The 20,556-nt window shown below is 40.0% G+C and overlaps 1 protein-coding gene and 1 long non-coding RNA gene across 2 annotated transcripts in view; one reads left to right on the top strand and one right to left on the bottom strand.

The window, feature by feature from the left end:
• Positions 1-19,834, top strand: part of LOC127469792 (uncharacterized) — a 31,492-nt gene extending 11,658 nt beyond the window's left edge. The window contains exon 4 of the long non-coding RNA XR_007904074.1: positions 18,227-19,834. This is a non-coding gene — a long non-coding RNA (uncharacterized LOC127469792). The remainder of the gene's footprint in view (positions 1-18,226) is intronic.
• Positions 1-20,556, bottom strand: part of PKP2 (plakophilin 2) — a 40,112-nt gene that overhangs the window by 827 nt on the left and 18,729 nt on the right. Inside the window, exons 5-12 of the mRNA XM_051784544.1 lie at positions 19,767-19,974; positions 14,565-14,742; positions 7,196-7,313; positions 5,556-5,717; positions 4,532-4,705; positions 3,804-3,957; positions 1,866-2,055; positions 845-932 (exon numbers count right to left, since the gene is read on the bottom strand). Coding sequence (XP_051640504.1) covers positions 845-932; positions 1,866-2,055; positions 3,804-3,957; positions 4,532-4,705; positions 5,556-5,717; positions 7,196-7,313; positions 14,565-14,742; positions 19,767-19,974 — 1,272 coding nt within the window. The remainder of the gene's footprint in view (positions 1-844; positions 933-1,865; positions 2,056-3,803; positions 3,958-4,531; positions 4,706-5,555; positions 5,718-7,195; positions 7,314-14,564; positions 14,743-19,766; positions 19,975-20,556) is intronic.

The following is a 20,556-nucleotide window of genomic DNA, read 5'->3' as shown; positions in this document are numbered from 1 at the left end:
GGGGAAGTAAACTGCTGAGTGTGACGCAACACCGCTAAAGCATATCATGCTAAGTAACTTTCTTAGAGCAAATTTCAACAGAAAATCTACAAAAAGAAACAGCCAACTAATAAATGCTGAAGGCTACCTTGAGAACATGGAATAGTTTTAGGTTACAGGGAATTTTAGGTGACAATTATGAACAGCAAACTAACAAGGATTGAAAACAGTTTGAAATGCAGGGTGAAGGTAGGTAGGTTGAATTCAATCAGCTGTGTACTGAAAAAGCGGTCACAGAGCTTCAGGGGAAAGAAAAAAAAAAGGAAACTGGTTTGTTGTCTGACTCATGCTGGTCATTTCTTGTTTGATTTTGACTATGGCAGTAAATATTTGCCAACACCTTTCCCAGGCCCTAGTTTTCTGCCTACATGTGGGCTACCAGATCACACAAATAAGAAGAATAAAACTGCTCTGGTTTCAAAGCAGGAAGCTGCCTCGCCCTGCCTTTGCTTTTGCTGGCACTTTACACCCTCTGTGCCAGGTTGGTTCAGTCAGTGGTGGATGGTGACCTACTATGCATCACTTCTCACCGTCTGACACTTCTGACAGGCAGCAGCAACAGTTTTCATAAACTTTGGCAGTGGATTTAAAACCACACAGGGAGGGAACGTGAATGCAGATGAGCAAAAATTAAGGCCATGTATTACTCAGGCAGCATAAGTAATAGTAAAACCAAATTCAGAGACCACTTGAAATCCTATTGATTCTTAAATGTGTGGAATTGCTAAGGGCCCCAGAGGACAAATGAGAGAGTTCTAGGTCCGAAAGGACAGACTATGTGTTGTTGTTCTAACCTGGATCTTACCTTTTTGTAAGCGTTGTGGAGATCAGTATGTGACCACAGGGAGTAGAGGAGGACTGAAGCAGCCCTACTAGCTTTGCTGAACATGTTACTGCAATTTTGCAAAAAGAATGATAAAACATATTTCATATTTCAATTTCCATGTCATAATCACAGTGCATGTACAGACTTCAACAAATGTAACCTTGTAGCATTTGTCCTGTCTCTCTTTGCTCCTAAATGCTGCTTTCCTAGTCTTTAGGTATAGTAGCATGTTTCATGCCATCCTGATTACTGAAACAAATGAAAGTACTTTGTAGGCTACATTTTAGAGCAGCCATCACACTATTAATTTTCAGTTGAGGAAAATACACTCAGCATAACAAGCATTTGAAAGAATCTTTCCAGTAGGTAAAATCTCTGGTTAGTTAAACAGGATTTAAACTACCTGGGGCCTCATGAAGCCTCCTTTATTGAGATTAATTTCCTCTTTCGTTTTGTAAAGAGAGAGGAAGGCAAACAGCATCATTATTCATATTCTTAAGCATTAATTATCTTTTGAGTAAATATTGATTGCATATGATTACCTATTAAAGAATGATTAAATTTTGAATCTATTCTCTAAAATGCTACTTTATAAATTATTTTGAAGTACAGGTCTATAAGTTTTATAAAATGTATCCCTGCACTTCACTCTGAAGTTTATCAGGACTGTGTTACAATCAACGGGAAAGACAGAAACTTTTTGGGTATAGATAAGATCTGATGGTCAGTCACTATATGTACCAGAACACAGATAATGTTGTGCAGTTATCTTCTGAGGAGTTACTTAAAATTCTGGAACATGGTCAATTTAGCTGAGGATGGAACAGATGCAAGAGATGTTTCTGTATCTCCCAACCTGTGCAATTCTATTCACATCGCTTGTTTAAGCTGTCCTCTACCTTGAGACGAAGTGTTTTTTCTCCCCAAGAGGCAGAGAGGTTGCAGCTTCTTTCTTGCCCAGGAAAAGAAGGAAAAGGGTAAGATTTCTCGACCACCTTACCTGTCATTCATGCTGATGGCAATAATCTTTGGCAGCCCATCAGCACTCAGGAGAAGCCGTGCATTGTGTGAGCTGCTCTGCGTCAGATTGTACAAGGTGTAGCAGATGGACGCTGTTGTTTCACAGGCAATGTCAGACGCTGGGACAGACTCGGAAAGTACTGCGACCAAATCAGGCAAAACTTCTCTAGCTACAGGTTGGAAGAGAGACAAGCAATTCCATTACCAACAGGTGCAGGTTTATGTAGGGGTCCTACCTTTTTCCTGCCATTCTCACCTAGCAGGGTGTTGTGTGCTCTCTCAACAGTCATGGTTTTGTTACCTGCATTACATCCCCACAACTTGGGTTAGGCTGCATCCACACCAACTCAGACACTATGCAATTTACCTCATACACAATACATTAACACCTCATGTGCTGTAGTGAGGTCACCAGGCATGTGCCAGCAGCAGGCTGCCCCTTCCCAGGGAACCCTCTGTGTCCCAGAGGTAATCAGGGGTATAGCGATGCACAGCAAACTGAGAAAGGGTGACTGCAGCACAACTTTCTGAACCAGTGTGTAAGCTGTTTATTTAAGAATGACATCATATTTTGAAGTCCATCCCTACTAAAGAAACACCTCATCACTTTGACCAGACTGTTCATTCCTTCAGATGGGTGACAAGGTTCATGTATCAGGCAAAGCAATTATGTCAGAGATGATAGTCCATATTTTTCTCCATTAGTAAATCAAGAAAGGCAATTTTTAGAAAGCTTGATCAATTTAGACACATATCTAGAAAACAGTATGGCTTTCCAAATGTGCTTTGAACAAAGTTCTTTTAGGAATTTGACCTGAATTCACATATGTTTTCAGTCAATCACAAAGAATACATTTTCATGGAGAAAAGGTTCGCCTGAAATTCCCCCAGTTGTCTCTACTATAGGTGAAGTAAGAAAATGACTGTGACTGTGCAAGATGAAGCATCTGTCTCCAAAGCCTTGTGCTATTCTATCTTTCCCACACTCTTTCATAAATTATTTTTTCCGATGAAATCTCAGCTTCTCGTCAGTTTAATTTCTATTCTGTCTGGGAGATTCACTACTTGTAATTTTTAACACCATATGGATTATCCCTTCAAAATCAGCTCAACAACATGTTATAATATTTTCATTAATAGGGAATGTTCTCTAAGGATTAAACAGTGTCCAGGAGACTGTTCTGCAGAATTCTGGAGGTTAATCTGCCCCATGAACCATCTGTATGCCTGTAATTTCCCCTTTTCCTTTGGTGGGAACACAGAAGAGGACAACAATTATGTGAATTCATTTTGTCCTATCGGTAGGAAAAAATTTCAAATACACATTAAATTGAAATGAGAATACTCAGAATAGAAACGGCTTCTATTTAGAAATAAGATCCTTTAAAAAGACTGAATTATTTTTTCTATAGCATCTTCTAGCTTCCATTCTGACAAACATTTTGTGGGAAAACTGTGGGAGCTGCAAGCTTCCAAAATTTTGTGTCTAAATAGAAGGAAATATAACCTTTGCTAGAAGAATTAGAGATGCACTGTGATTTCTAGCAAAGCATTATATAGCTGTGGCAGCACAGAAGCTGGCACTCACCTTCCTTTACCCTATTTTAAGCTGAAGAAAAACTCCCTCTCCAAATCTGCACAGATTTTACTTCCATTATGTATTTTTAAAAATAGCACCAATGGAAGTACCTGACGAGGAATACACAATATAGAGAAAACTTGAGGTTAAAGTCCTCCTTAGGCAAAACTCTTTATTTTAAACCCCGTAAAATGGCTGCAAGTATCTGGCGTAAAGATCTACTCAACTCACACGGATCAGGGTTTTTTTTGGGCATTTCTTTTTTTTTTTTTTAAGGAAGGAAACTGGAAGGTAAAGAGAGCAGAGAGCGTCCAAGAGACAACGCCAGTCTTTGCTCACCTATATCGTTTTGCAGAGAGGTGTTGCGAGACAAGTTCCTGAGCAGTGACACTGCTGTCTTCTTTACTGCAGGGTGACTTACATGCAGCATAGTTCGGATGCTTGGAAGGCCATTTGCCTTTTGAACAACAGTCCGGGCCACCGCAAACGGCATCTGTTAAAGGGCACGTGGCAATACTGTGTCATTACCGTGAATGTACGGCCTCATAAAAACCCACACGCAGAGGGTTCTCTACATCATGTTAAGCACGCTTAAAATAGTTTAAATTCAGAGCTACGTATCAGCTGCAATGGAAAAGGAAAGTTTTGAGCCCTCTTTTTCCCATGTGCTCTTTGGCCAGTTCTTCAGAGTCATTATCTTCTTCACGAAAGTGATCTGCAGTTGTGTCAGAGCCTTCCGCTCCCCACGGGAGTACGTTCCACAACATGACTTTTTCAGTGCTTATAACATCTGCTCATCCCTCCCATTGTGTAATGAATTAGCAAATTCCACACATGGAGTGTGCAACATGGAGATGAGTGAGAAGAAGCAGGGCCCGTGTTTGCCAAGCAAGAAAACACTACAAAGCTGGTTGTGACTTTCCCTTCAATGTTCTTCAATTTCCTTGAAGATGTCAGTGAGACAGCGTTATTTGAGCTCAGGGCAGTGGGCATGTTGCACTGCAGCCCTGAACTCTATGTGTTCACACTAAGAACTAAATGATCAGAAAAATATAATGCTGACTTACGGGTCCGGTGCCAGCTGTGAGGTTCTGAAGAGCTCCCAGAGATGCTTCCTGGGTGTAGTTTCTGGTGCTCTTCGCTATTAAGGAGAGATATATCCTAATCAGTGTAGAATGCCAGAGCGATTCAACACCTTTGGGATTGCTCTTTTCCTCAGGTAGAGGGGTGTCCTGGTGCTTCTAAACATGTAAACAGATCAAGCCTTTAAAAACAGTGATCTTATATGACTTAATGCATCACAAGCTAAACTAGCCATTTTGTAACTCTCTATGACCAAGTTATTTGCAGATTGTCAAGTTGTGAGCTCATATAATAATGTGTAAAATTTCAGTATTTAATGATACTGGCCACTCAATCAAAATAAAAGGAGACAGGTATGGGGGAAGCAACTCTCTCAGCAACTGATGTTAGGGGTTGAGACCAAGGAGAAACAGAAATGGACAGCTTGTTGTACTGTGGGTGGAGCAGGAGAAGGCACAACACACTCCAGCAAAACCAAGAGGTGGGGAAGGGTTATCAATCTTTTTTATGTTGCTTTTGCCATCCCCTAGTACTGTTTTCCCTCCAACTATTCCCAGTTGTCAGAATATTAGTGATCTGTACCACATGGCATTGAAAAGAAGAGGTCCTGAGATAGCCCAAACCCCAGCAAGTCATGGAAGTGGCAAGTCATTCTGTGCTGGTTTCACTGGCGAAAAAACCATCACAACACCCACTCACTGGGAGGGCACTTGCACAATTGCTGTACATGGCACAGATACGACTTAGATCCATCAGAGGGGATGAAACCGAGTGGCAGTATTCCTCAGCTAATGGAACAGTGGTTTTTATATGTCAGTGTCACCAGCAGCAGCTGGAAGAGATAATTGGTGTCAAGTAGGACTATCAATAAATTTGCATTTTTGGGGCAAGTAAGTGTCATGCTATTGGACACATCAATAACAGACTGTTAGGTAGATTACAGTGTTATTCTCCAGAGGTTACTACAACTGATTAACCAAATGAGATGTAACTAAACATGCACTTTACCTCTTTTACTTTTCTGCTCCGTGTTCCAAAACAGCCTGGTGTTTTATCATTGCTAGAAATATTTCTTCTTTGCATATATATGCTCTGGGCATAGCTCTCAGGGAGCTCTATCTCTAGCTGGTAGGAAAGATTGTGAAGAATGCACACACAGTTTTCTGTAGCCTAAAATAACAAAAGAACAGAAATTGAAAGATTTGGCATGCATTGAAGGGACATGTATAGACATGGGAAGAGCTTTCATTTTTGGATCTTCAACAACTAACTGCAGAGCTTCTAATGCCTTATGGAAGAGCTGGGCTTCATGCCAGTGATCCACAAGACTGCATTTACACTGATAAATTAAACATGCCCTGGGATGTTCCCGAGCACTGAGGCCAGCTGGCACACAGGGTTTGCATTCAGAGTGGGGTGCATGCCTGCTGGAAGTGGTCCTGGGACATTATAATTCCTGAATTGTGCCTGGGAAGTGTTTGGGCGAGTGCTATTTGACACAGACCAGAAGTGTGCCAAGAAATGTTTAAGAGCTTAAGAGTAAAGATGATCATGTACAAACCCTGCTGTAGCATCAGCAAAAGGAAAGCTTTGTATCTTTCCCAAGGAGGAAGTTTTTTTTTCTGTGGTGGAATGTCTTTTTAAATAAGATGTTCCTTTCTGAACAAAGCTAAGGTCAGGTATACAATTTCTGAGTGATGAGTCTATGGCAAATGGCTTTATTACCAGCTCCTCCTTTTTTGAAAGTAAAAAAGGAATAAGTGGTTTTAAGACAGAATGCAACAAGGAGCTATTGGCACAAGCGTAATGTGCTGGATTCTCCCTGAAGCTAATGGCACTAAATACAAGGAGATGCTCAAGTAACTAATCCTAGAATAGAGCTGTAAATGTGCAGTAATTACCACTACATGGCACAAGTTACAGCAGGCACACTAGAAGTGCCTCGCAGGCTTCAGATAACTTTGTCATAAGTGAAGGTTGGTCTTCTCACCCAACTTCACCCAGCTAAAAGACAAGCATCTAGTCTAGGCTGTGTTCAGGATTCATCTGCAGTCAGGAGTGGGAGGAAGAGAATGAGATAAACTGGTGTCTGGAGGTGCCCGTGTCCCTGTAGTTACTGGCTTAGGTGGCAAGTATAACTTCTAAAAAACACTTAGGAAAATTAATTCCATTCTAAATGATGCAAGCTCCTTAATTACACTGCCACCCAAAGGGATTTAGGTTCTTCATTTCCTAAGGGGTATTTAGCATTAAATATACAGGTGAGTAACCAGATTAATTTTTTAAGCTTCTAGCGAGGTAGCTCCCTGAGGCAACTGAAAAGGTAACATCTGACTCTTCTGTGCCTTAGTATCTCTGACAGCTGTGACTTTATCTCACTTTTTAGAAAAAGACAGAATTTTCTACCTTTCTCTCTGATGATTCCAAAAATGCTTTCTCAGTGCTAAGGTACTATTCTTTTAGATAGCAGGATAAAAATACTTCAAAAAGCTTCTTACTGGACTTTCACCTTTGGAGGCAATTTTAAAAGCCCTGGAAACAAGTTTGGCAGTTACATCACAACAGTTTCTGAACACTGGTTTCTAAACAACAACAAATAATCACTTAGCAATTTCCCCCAGGAAAACACTTTTCATCTCAAAGAGTACCTTGTCATTAGGCTCATGGTCTGCAATAGCTCCTTGGATATAATACACAAGAGAATCAATCAAGCCGTTACATTCTCTCATCTTTTTCCTTCCTTCTGGGCCAGCAGAGCTCATGTTTCTGTGCAGGAAGGAATATGTTGGTGAGAAGAGATTTAGTCAAAGATATTTTTTTGTGCTACTCTGACAAACTTTTCCAGCTAAATCTTAAAATCACTGAAATTAAGGTTGACTGCTTCCTTTCTTCAGGGCTGTAAGACAATCTGAGCCTCTTCTAAATAAAACTTTCACTTCAGCATACTCCCAGACAAAAGCAAACACTCCAGGAAAACAAACCATGTGTTTGGATAGATAAGGTAAGATCTGACTCCAATTTTCATCTCAAAGTTGAGTTAAATCTTTTTAAACAAACCTGAAAAAAAAAACCTGGACTTTTTTTCATTATTCCATTTTAAGTTATATTTTTAATATTTAGGATGGTGCCTATGTCAAAATAACAGAGGAACAATAGCTGTAAAAATTTCCATGCACACAAATGTCCTTTAGCAATTTACCTACACCAAACTGGTTCTTGATCCAAGATAACTCATCAACAGGCACTTGTTCTGAGAGTTTTAGCAACAACTCTACATTAACATGAGAAGAAAACCGATGTCACTTAGAGGGCTACATTCACAGGGCAGTTCAGGTGCGTGTGGAGATTCTCCAGGGGGAAATGCTACTGGGTAGGAGGGGATTTGAATGCAGCCAGACTGGTAGGCTGGAGCAGCAGCCTGGCCCCACTGCTGGGCAAGAGGCTGTGGGGATGAATGGTGAGGCGGCTGCCAGAGCAGCAGTGGGAGACAGGGAAGAGGAGAAAGCTGTACTGTGCTCAGCTGATTCCCAGCTTCCCAGAGAAGCTGATGGCATCTAAGCAGGTAAAAGCTGAAGCCAGTAGAAGCTTCTCAGTCTGAGAGGGAAATGTGAGATGCCTTCTGCAGATGCCTCATGCTGTTCTTCTGCAGCGGCTCAGACACTGCTCTGCAGGTTTTCTGCCTCCTCCACACCCAAAAGAAGGCACTGTTTGCCTGGCTTTCAAGTAACAGATTCTATGCTTTGTAGTAACCCAAGTGCACCTTGAAAACGAATTACAAAAGTGATTTAAAAACTCTTGAAAACCCAAACACACACTTGCTGCTTGAAGCTTGGCTCTAAATAAGATACTGATTTCCAGGGAAGTAACAACACATTCTGTTGTGTAATTACTTTTACAACTCAACAAGGTCTGAATTATGGAATGCTGGAATTATAAACCTAGGCCTCATTATTTTGGACTCCTGCAGCTCTGCTGGCCAAAAGACTGCACATTCCAGCTTCTTTGTTTGAAATAGCATTAAATACAACCCAACCTTAGCATCCATCAAAACCAGAGAGGGACATGTTTCTTTAGATAGTTTCAGGTTGCTTATTTTGCATGCTTACTTTACCCATCAGAAATCACAGTGTTTATTATATTAGTAAAGACAAAGACAGTAAGGTACAGCTTTAAACTTTCCTGTGGATTATGACTGTAAAATGAATGTAGCATTTTATACATTGTCATTTCACTTCTACTGTTTTTTTCCCCCCTGGAAAGTACATGCTCAGATTAAATACTAATGCACTGTAATTAGAATTTTACTTTAGGTCATAATGTTAACAATGTCTCTACCTATGAGTTCATTTATTCTCTCAGGAAATTATGTATCACATAATCAATATTCAGATTCCTCAATATGGCCTACTACAGACATCACTTTGGAATTTAATTTTACCTACATATGTCACATTTGAGGCATGTCACCCATTCATATATTTATGGTTATGCTGACAGAAATGTACATGTTATAGCCCTTCTAGCACATAGCAAACATAGTTCCTGAGGCACACAGACTAAAAATACTGTTAAAGATAAGTGTGGAATTTCCCTCACCAAAGACACTTCAGCTGATGCAGTATTTAGTTTTGTCCCAGTATATCATTCTAAAACCCCCTGAACTTTTTACAACTGATCATGCTGAATGCTTGTGCAAGGAGTGGCAGTGCCCTGGACTTACTGTCTTAGCATGAATATAGTGAGGGAAACAGCTTTTATAGCTCAGGAGGTGGAGAAGAACCTGAACTGAGGGCACTGTCCTGTTCTGCAAAGGAAATTAATTACCAGACTCTGTTTCATTAAGAAGTTGATGCTCAACTGTTCATCCAGCAATAGATATCAGTGCATGTCTGTGTGCATGTCTCTACACACATGGCCACTCCATTCTCCACCTTACCCTGTTTTCTTATCACCACAACGTGGGACAGGAAGGGAAGAGCTCCTGCTCTCCCACTCACCCAAACACAGCTGTAACCACCTTACTCTAAACAGGGTCAGAGAAGAGCATTTCAGCCAAAACCTCAGTTGATAGCTTCAGTTTGTTTGCTAATTGAAGCTTGAGAAATTCCAGGAAATAAAAATGCTATTAGATTGGGAAGGAAAAAAAATGTTTCTGAGAAGTGTCACAGAAATGTAAATGAAAAAAAAAATTATTTTTTAAACAATGGTGACATTTTGCTTAGAAAATTTCAAAACTGACTTGGCTTCCCAAGATTTGAGGTTCCTGATAACTGGAACAGCTCCTTCTGAGCTCGGGAGCTGGACTTTATTATAGTGGAATTGCTGGAGGTCCTGAAATACTCAGTGCTTGGGGAATTGTCATGGTTGGGCTGGAAGGTTGGAAACCTTCAAGTCTGCTATGCAAATTTGTTTTATTTGCATTTTATCAAAAGTGCTCTGATATAAACAGATCCATGAAGCAAGGAACACCTGGAGTAAAAATCAAGAGTCTTCTCATAGAGAAGCTCTTCTGCTACCCAATTTGTGATATTTCAACCCTGCATTGGTATTCAAGGGCTGGGACAGTGTAGCATGAGGAGAATACAGCCTCAGGGAGATTGGTGCTTGCAGGGATGGTCTCTTTAAATGACTCAGAACTTACACTTTGGCATCACCTAACTATCAAAAATCTCTGACTTCTGGCATGCTCAGATGTGGTAATCCTGGTGACATGCTCAAACTATACCACATGCTAATGTGGATGCATTTTGTCTATCTATGTGCCTCATTTATCTCATCTTACATTTGCTGCTTCTGTTCTCTCTTGGCTCACACATGGTGCAACTATATCTGTAATCAAAATAGCTGTTTGCCCATGTTCTTGTGGCATTTGGGGAGGTTCAGCTAATTCCCTACTGGGAAATAGAATTTTGATCCAGAGATGTGAGGTAAATACAAAGAAATAGTAAAATCAAGCATGACTTTGAAAGAAACAGAATGATGGTAATATATGTTCAATTAGCTCACAAATGGCACCAAATGAAAGGGATACTCCCTTTAAGCCAACACTGAGTCATGCACCGACTGTTGGAAAAGGTTTTTGAACTGCTGTGAATGATCCACATAACTGATAAGAAGAGGGATTTTGCTCCTGGGACTCATTCAATTACCAGACAACGATTTCCTGGAGTAGTTTGGGAAATTCTATTCTCTGCATGCCTTACACAGTTCAAAAATCCATCAAGGAGGGAAAGGTATCTAGGATCTACTCAGTAACCAGAGGCGCCAAGCTGCAAGATGCTTGCTGGAAATAACAAAATTCCTTTCAGGAATTGGGGGAGCAGATAAACTGAAGAGGAGGCAAGAGAAGATAAGAATGGATGGAAATAAACTTCAAGGAGTAGCAATGCTATGCAAGAGGCCTTGGTTCAAAGACTTGTTATCATCAGTCATTTGTTTTACGTTCTCTCTTAGAAGTTTCCATTACAGGTTTGAGCTGCCATCACACTTTTCAACACACGGTGAGAGCTTTGGCTTCCCTTCTTTCTGGAGCAAATGGAAGAAGATGTTTATGCAGCCTCTTGGTCTAAAGTATAATGATACTACTTCCTCCAAATACAGCTTTACACTGTCCTTGTGGGTCACTGTGTAATTCAAAACAAAAGCTGAAACAAGAGCTGGGATAGACAAAGTGTCAAAAATAATAATGAAAAAGGAAGCACTATTTTTATTTGACTGGTTGGGGAACCAGTAACAGAGAGGATAGCTGACTTTTCTGGAGACAGTTGTCTAGAAAGTTTTGAAGAATTAGAATACAAAGGGGCACCAGATGCTTCAGTTCCAGAGCAATTAAAAAGGAGGGCTCTGCAATGTAGTACAGCAGTTGTGACTCTGAGCTCCAACACTTAAATGAAATGTTTTGCAGGAGGAAATGTGATGACTAAACATAAATTTGGGGAAGTTCAGCATTGCAGAACTTTTGGGAACAGGTATTTTGAGATAAAAATGGAACAAGATCATGTCTGTAATACTCCTGTAGATAGGGGTTTTTTTGTTGTTTTCTTTACTTGTTCAGCTTATTGTCAGGCAACCAGTTAAGTCTGTTCATTTGGTTTACTCTGCCTGTTCAGGGCACAGTGCTTTTTATCATATTTCACAACTGAACTAACTGCTAGAGTGGAATTCTGTGGCGTACGCAGCTTCTTTTTACTATGTTAAGTTTTGTGACCTGCGATTTCTGTGAAGCTTTGCCTCTGACATGGTTTTAAGACAAAACACAGACCTGGAGAAAGGGATTAACAAATCCTTCTAACGTCAGACTTCCTTATCAGTGACTGCAAACACTGACACAGGCAGCCAAGATTCAGGACTCCACAATACTTCTGGCAATAACTGGTTAGCAGGACAGGGATTGGTCTGCTCATTCACTCATTCCAGTGTTTGAAAGTATCTGCAATATTATCTGCTAGAGTGGATTCACTTCTCCTCCTGAACTTTTGTCAAGGAGGATGAAGAGAGCTGTGATTTATGAGTTGGTAACCGTGTGGCACAGTGCATACACCCACACCATATGCCAGTGTTAGATTTGGACTATGGGTGTCCCTTTCAGTCCATAGGTGTATGTAAATTTTTGAAAATAAGTTTTGGCATTCTCCTATGGCTAAGTACTGTACTATGCATAATGTATTGCACTTCAAAGTACTATTTTTACCCTGTAATAGAAGCTGCAGGCTATAGACTTTATCAGCATGCACAACAAACATGTTAGTATTACAAAAGGGAAGACTAATTACAGATTTATATTTTGGCAAATATACTCTTCAAACATCTTCATTAGCAACATCATTCCCTCAGTGCACAGCTTTATTACTTTGTGTATGCTCTTTTTTTTTAGTTTTCAGCATTTATTCATGCAGAGATTAATTTTTAATTAATACATAAGGAAGGAATACTTCTAGTGACCTAATCTGGGAGGGGTGTCCATTTCCAATAAAGAGATGCAAACTGATTAATCTTAAAAATCTCAGCTATTTGGCCTGTACAAATATGATAAACCTCATTAAAAACCCTTCTGTGCCAGAAACTAATTCTGTGCTGCAATCCTGCAGATCTCCTTTACCTGGGAATTTTTGAGCCCTTCTTGTTCTAATTATAATTTTCAGTGTTGAAGCTCTTAAAAATGAGGACTAGAATATGGACATCATATTTATAAGATGGGTAATTCATCTTTGAGCACCTAGATAAGGGTAGTTTAACAGAGTTTTCATTAAACCTGCAGAGCTCACTGCAGCTCTGGAGCAGCCTCAAGCACTGACTTTTCTGTACAGAGTAAGGTAAGCCCAGAATCTAATTTAAAAGAACTCAGCTACTGTTATGCCTTATTTGTCACATAACAACTTGTATCAAGCTGCTGAAACAATCTCAGACAAAGCAATACAGGGCTAAACCTGAGAATGATCCTTTGTCCGCATCGGCTGGCTCATAGGGAAGAGACAGTTCCAGAGTCCAAATGTAGGACAGGAGCAGCCAGACTGTTTCTGTATAAACACATCCTGGGCTAAGCAATATGAAAAAAGACAACCTCTCAATTTCCTAAACACCACCAGCGTTAGCTAGAGAGATTTTATTATGGGTGGTTAACGTTTCTTTTTATTTGCTTTTGAGCCATCATAGTAAATAAAAGTTAATTATTACTTAGAGATGAACTTAATTAGTAGCTAGTGGGCTGACAGGAGTTCCTACAGGAAAAGGTGCCTTATTGTTAAGTATTTTGTATAGCTAACAATTCATCTGTCTTCTGAAACCACACGAGTCAGGTACAGAGCTGTTTACACAGTAAAAATTAATGCCATATATATACAACTACTATGCTATAGGACACGTTAGCATAGCAGGAATGTGTGAGGCAAAACTGGGCAGCTTCCCAAGCCTCTAAATTTCAAACTTAATTCCTTGTACTATACTAGAAGGTGTGTAAAACTCAGGCCATGCCTTTGCACTTGTACTTTACTCCTCTAAGCAGCTCAAACTGCCCTTTCATACATTTTTGAAATGTGTAAACAAAAGGCATGCATCTCTGCTGCTCATGAGTGTACTTAACGTGCAATGACTTTGAACTCACAAACACAAAAAGCCCCAGTTCTATAGGCTGTTATTTTTAATGGTGTTTTTATTGCAGATGTGATTTTTATCCTTCAACCATTTAGGGGTGTGTTCACTGAGGCCTTTGGTGTTTCTCTGTAGTAAATGCTACTGTGTTCATGAGCCTATTAGCTGATTGTAGTAGTAAATACACAGCTGCAAATCTATTCATTCACTCCATGGCTGCAACTTGCTTGAACTTGTGCAAAAGGCTGGACAGGGCTTACCATGGTTTAACAAATGGCTTTTCCTTAATTTAAATAACTTTCTAGTCAGTTTAAGTATAGATTATGATATGTCAAAGTAAGCATCTTTGGCAGCAGCTGAAAACTGAAGACTTTTATGTGCTTCTAGGCACCAAGTCTCTTTTCCAAGTCATCTGTTTAGATGAGAAGGGATCTCAACTTGAGAGGAACTCTGTGCATTTATGCAAAGGGTCCTTGGAGATGCTAATGAATGTAACTGTTAGTCATGGTTTATATGCAGAGTAGAAAAAAAGACTGACTTGGCCACTGCTGAGCACGTTCTGCTCACTAGTCAAAAGAGTGCTCCCATGCCTGGTAGCATTTAGGTATTGCAGCAGGTGAGCAAAACATACTCAGCAGAAATGTCAAAAAATAATGGTCCCATTAATAACCAATAATGCTGTAGATGAGGATAACTTTCTCAGTCTCTCGAAAGAAAATTTCAGATATACAGGCACTTCAATTGTCCCACCAAAGATCTATGATACCAGAACTAATAATTCAAATATGTTAGTCTTTTGCTAGTCCAAATGGCACTTATAGGGTTATACAACAGTAAAGTGCATCAAAATTAAAAACAAGAAAAAAAATAAGTGTGCAGGCCTGTTTTATCATCACTATTGCTTTGGGCAGTTGTAGATTGAGTGCTCACCTCAAGCATCCTGTGGCATTGTAGAAGATATCAGGGTCAGGTAAAACACTTGACTTCGGGTAATCTCGATCTGGCCAGCCTGAGTAAGGGATGAGGACAGCTTCAGTCAATGTCTGCAGGGCTTCTCTAATCAACAGGTGCTTCAGCTGGTCATTAGAGGACAAATTCCACAACAAACCTGTAATATCCAAAATAAAATCAGAGAGGCAAAAAGACTCCACTGCAGTTTGAAAGACTTAATCTCAAAGTCCTTGAAGTTAAAAGGTGAAGAAGCCTGACTGACACTTGACATTCTGACGAGGAGCAGAATGGGTTGGTAAGTGTTCACCAGCCCTCATCTGAGGACAGGGAAATGGGGCAAAAAAGGTGGCACAGTTGTGCCATGTGATTGAAGTAAAATCTCTGCACAGTCTAGTCTGATGCCCAACCGTGAAGTGCAGTTTCCCATGGCTCCACATTGCTCATCTGCAGCAATCATCTTCTCTATTACCAAAGTAGTACAAGCTAAACAGGGATAACAACACCAGCATCAGTGATCATCCTCCACAGTTCCAGGGAGGAATTTGTCCATTCTGGATGCCTGGCAGAACTAGTTGCACTTCCAAGTACCAAGTAAAGACCAATGAGTGGGAGAATAAACTCGTATGCAAAAGGGATTGTGATGGGAAGTACAGAGATGGAGTTCACAGGTTGCTGGAAATCTGCTGGAAGACAGGAGATGCCCATTACCAAGTTTCTCTAACACTTGATAGCAAAATTTCTCACCAGTTTGCCGTTACTGTCCAGACATTAGTCACTAAGCAAATCATTAAGTAATGCTACAAACCTTGTCTATTCACAATCTCCAAAACAAATTTAAATATAATATTGCATAACTTACCAGGTTTGCTTATGTTCTATTCCAACAGATGACAATTCTTTTTAAAGTACTCTTCCCCTGGAAAACGACATGTATTTCTGCTTTTCACTACAAAGACATTCATTGTTTCCTCAGCCTGCTGCTCTCAGTTTCACAGACCTCCTTCTCCACACACACTGGCAGAGTATTAGTGAATGTTCCTTTCATCAATTCACAACAAAAAATGCTTCTTTTATATCTCCTTACACTTTGAATTTAATTTCAGGTATTGTGAGAAATAATAAAACCAAAACCTCTGCATTAAAGGATAAAAGGAAGAATGTATTTTCCTGAAGGAAAATAAGCCATATGGCAAATCAGACAAGCAATCCAAAGAGCATTGTAAGGGAAGCAGGTTAAGATAGAATGGGAAAAATGCAAGGAACAGCACAAGGACAGAATATAATTTCAAAAAGAACAAATTCATTTTTAATTGCAGATGGATACCTAGAATAGAATTGTTGGAACAGAATTTGAGATGTTGCTTACACTGTATATTTTCCAACAAAAATCCTACCTTTACCCACAGGCACTGTATCACTGGGCTGAGAAGGATTCTCTCAGTGGCATTCTAGGTGTGGATGAATTTGTTCACATTAGAAAATGTCTTTAGGAGTGGGCTCTTTCCTTGCACCTATGCTTAATGTACTCATAGGAGCATAGTTTTCCCTTAGATGGTTATTTGGAAAAATGGGTGGGGTCTGCTTTTAAATTTATATTTCTTTTAATGACAGTTCTGCTTGTGCTGTAATCTTCCCTGCAGGAAAAATTTCCTTTCATTTCTTGTATTTATGTTTCATGATAACAAGATCAAGAGGTTAGCTACTCCCTGGAGGCTCATCTGGCTTACCTTCAAAAGCTAATATTTTTTTTCTTTTTTCCATGCTACAGCCATTTTACTTTCTGTTCCTCAGTATGCTCTCCAAATACTATAAAATTCAATTCCTGTCTTGGCTCTTGTGTTGTCACCAAGTGACATCCTCTCCTGCTACTTACGAGTAACCTCATTCCTTTCCTAAGAGACCTCTAAGTAGCTTGTCAAAAAGTCAAGAAGTCAAAAAAAGGACAAAGCCTATGTTTCCTTTACTTTACTTGTATCAATGATTTCATGAAGTCAATTCAGTCAGTGTGCTCTTGAGGAGGACTCATTCACCCTATGAAGAGGCCATATAAGCACAGAAATTGCAGAGAAACCAGGCAGCTATTTTCTGCACAGGGGCCTTAGTTAAACTGGTCCATAACAGCTTTCAAACCACTTTCATAGGCACAAATCCACTTTGGTGGGGGTTGTGGTTTGGTGCTTTTTGTTTGTTCTCCTGGGACGCACAGAGCGTGAGGCAGCACACAGCACTTGCTGTAATCAGCATTTATCTCCATACACTTTGATTGCTTGCAGTCTTTTCATAGGGCAATTCAAGGCACACTGCATGACTGTGCTCAGTCTGTATTCCTCAGGTCTTGAAGAAAATACAGGCCATCAAAGTATTCTTTGAGAACATATGATGTAATATGGCTTAATGTTAGGCAAGTGCTTGTCTGTATTAACACTGCCAGTACTAATAAGCCAGCGATCTTAAAAATAAGCTTTTAAGGCTGATGTTTACTTATGTCATGTAATTTTCTGAGAGGTAATGAAGTACAGTATGAGAAAACTTCTGTGCCTCTGAATTTTAACTTCCTTCTCTCCAACAACTTCCTTATCTTCATACAATTTTGTCAGGTGGAGTGCTTTGGTACCATGCTTGCTACACAGCAACAGAAACAAAAAGTTTCCCTCTGCTGAGCTTAGACATCTTTAATAAAGAGTATTGCATGCTTTCAATCCTTGGTCAGGAGTCTTTCACCTCAGCTCAATGAGGGATTATCAGACACCAAGCCGATTTTACTCATCTTTTATGGGGAAAGACATTCAGCTAAATATCAAATCACACATTTGGAAGTCCCTAATTTACAGTCAAAGTAGGCAAGTAATACGTATGATGTGGAAAGACAGATGGACTTCTCGTGCTGACTGGGTGGAAGGCCAAATTTTCCACACTAATCTTTTCCCGGAAGTGTTACAACACTGCAGAGAGATTGCATGCATAGCTGTGATATTCCACTAGTCCTGCAGGAAGCCAAAGGCAATGCAAGAGGAGACACAAAGCTTGTAGGGGAGCCATCAGTCAGACAGGGAAGCTGTTGTTCAGCAGAATTTAACTATTTTGTTAGAAAGGCAGTCAAAGTTTGCATTATCCTTGGAAGAGCCTTGTGTTGCAGCCTTTCTCAGGCTATGCAGGAAATCTGACAGGGCAGTAATTCCAGTGATTCCTAGATATCACTGTACATGCCAAGGTCATCGGGAAGCAATGACCCAAGTTAGCATACTTATAACACTGACTATCTCCTCTCTGCAGCTCACTCCTTGCCTGTCCAGGAGAGAAGGTGGTCAAAAGCAAAGCTAATATTCTCATAGAAATGAATTCATCCAGACTGCCCTTTGCCCTGTAGGCTCCTTGCAGCTTATTAAGGAGATGAAGAATTGTTCAAGTGATGGCAAAAAGTATGCCCTAGTGCCACTTTCACAAAGGCACTCTGTACTTCCTCCTGACTGCACATTTGGTCTTGAACAAAGCAAGAAATACTTCTCTCTTGGCATATTTTTAAAGCCATCTTTTGCAAGACAGAGGCACGAAAGCATATCACAATATTTTGCTTTACCCAAGCTACCTCATCTTGCTTGATATTGCTTAAATATTTTGTTGGTGTCTTCTTTGTTTTGTAGGTAAATATTCATGTTCAACGACAGGGGTAATTGCAGAATGAAGATGAGCCTTCATCCAATTCCACATTGAAGGGGAAGACAGTACCATTCACAGTATCCATGTGAGCTATCCTGCACAGTCAACAGTTTTGTCAGAAATGATGGAATTGCTAGCAAGGAAAGAGCATTGGCTTTCTGGCCACTGTATCACCATTTTCACTGCTTACCTCACTGATCTGTAACAGCACAGAGAGATAACACACTATACAGTAAGTTACTAAGTGACCCAGTTGTGCAACTGATGAGTGTGAAAACCTTTAAAACATTTCAATGTTGCAGAGCTGTAGAACTGAGCCAAAAGAACCAACAATACAAAGCTTTGTTCTCCAGCTTAGGGAGCAGAGTATTTAAAATACTTAAAAGAATGCAGAATTACAGAAGGTCTTGACATGTCCTTGCTTCAAGGCAGGACTGCTTGACACCTTCTGTATCTTTTCAAGTACAGTTCTCTTAATAGCTTTTGTTCCTGGTATCTTTAAAGTTCACTTGAAATAAACCTCCATTCATTTATTCATAATGTTTTCCATTTATAAAATATAAGCCTGCTCTTTCTTTGCATGCCAACGAGAATGAATGTGGGTCACAAGCAGTTGAATTCCAACAGACACATTATGGTTACACAGGACTGCAGGGATGAGGTGGTTGACAAAGCCAACAAGGTAGCAACCATAGGTTTCTTTTTGAGTAATGCTGGACCTTTCCTCCCACCATCCCTTCTGCTACATTGAAGTACAACAAGAGGTGTAATATGGGGTTTCTGATCCAAAGGGCTTTTCCTTCAAATTTGCAATGAGCCCTACTAATTAACAGTTCTTCCTCAAGGTCATTGGAAATAAAAGCATGAGAACACTAGCCCTGCAAAAACAGAATCCAGAATGTCAGTCACTCAACTGATGGTGCCTGGGAGGAATTCTCTCCCCCGTACACAAAAAAGAAACATGCTGTTGCTGTGGCAGAGCTTTCTGCTTGTCACAAATCCAAGAAGACAAGACTCGAGTGCAAACTGCTGGGAGTGGGAGAGCTCAGAGCAGAAATTTGGGGCAGTAGAGTTTGTGGTGAACACAACAACCATTTTCTATCCATGGCACCTGACAGTTCTGTGTGACTGTCTTCAACAAGGAACTCCCAGTAGGTGCTGTCAGCATAGAGTCAAATAACAAAGGCTGAGTTGCTGTGTAAACAGCAGCAGCATTAATTACAGTCCCAGTCACTTTCTTCTCTGGAATATCTAGGACTTTAAGCTTCCCACAAACAGACTCATATAATTTCTGAAGGAGCTTTAAGAGGGGAAGTTGCAGTTCCTCATCTCTTTTTATTGACTGAGAGACTGGTCTTGAGTAAGGACCTTGGAATTTTACCCTAAGTAAATTGCTTAGAATAGGTGACAATGTTCTTGTATTTAGTCACTAAACACGGGCCTAAGTAAACAATCATGTGCCTCTCCCGGAAAGCTCGTGCATTACTTAAAGCACTTCATGTTTGACTGCACAGAAAACACTACCTGTGATTTGCTTCTTAGTCTCTACATCCCTGGTGTTTCGGAGCAGGCGGAGCAAGAGTGGGATCCCTTTCTGCTCTGACACTTCCAGTTTGTTGTCATTGTCCTCAAACACCAAGTTTCTCAGAGCACCACATGCTGCCCGCTGAATGTCCTCATTCTGAACCTCAAGAAGCTGTAAAAGTTTGGGGATACCACCAAGTGAGAAAACCTGTGAAGGAAACAAAACACAGCAGAGAATAGTTAGATCCCGTAAAAAACAAACTCCGCTCTCCCCCTAGCCCAGCAAATATTTAAATAGTCATAGGGACTTCTTTCATTTGCTACTATTTGAAAGACTTGAAGCACAAATCATTAATCATTTGCACATGACTGCTAACTTCTGGTCTTTTATATGACTAATAGTTAAAATTAACTAAGGCAGGCATCATATTTTAATAATGTAAGAGAATGAAACTAAATATTTTCCAGCTTTGCTGCAGATTTGTACTCTCTGACAAGACATTTAATCTCTCTGTATTTTAGCTTCCATGTTGGTGAAATGGGTCTTTGAGATTTCATTCTGAACATTTATAAACTGTTTTGAGATTTCTATATGTAAAATGTTCCTGAGATGCCAAATTTGGTGTTTTTTCCTCTTAGCAGCCAGCCTGATGAAAAGACAGTATTTTTTCTCTATTAACTTCTGTGCATTTATCAAATAAGTGACAGTGTATCAAATAAGAACACATTATACTTAGTACTTCTTATCTGTGGCATACTGAGAAAAAATACTAAACTAGTAAAATCTGAA

Source organism: Manacus candei, unplaced genomic scaffold (genome assembly GCF_025592945.1).
Source record: "Manacus candei isolate 608988 ecotype Guabito, Panama unplaced genomic scaffold, ASM2559294v1 h1tg000018l, whole genome shotgun sequence".
NCBI lineage: Eukaryota > Metazoa > Chordata > Aves > Passeriformes > Pipridae > Manacus > Manacus candei.
This window is presented reverse-complemented; position numbering and strand designations above follow the sequence as displayed.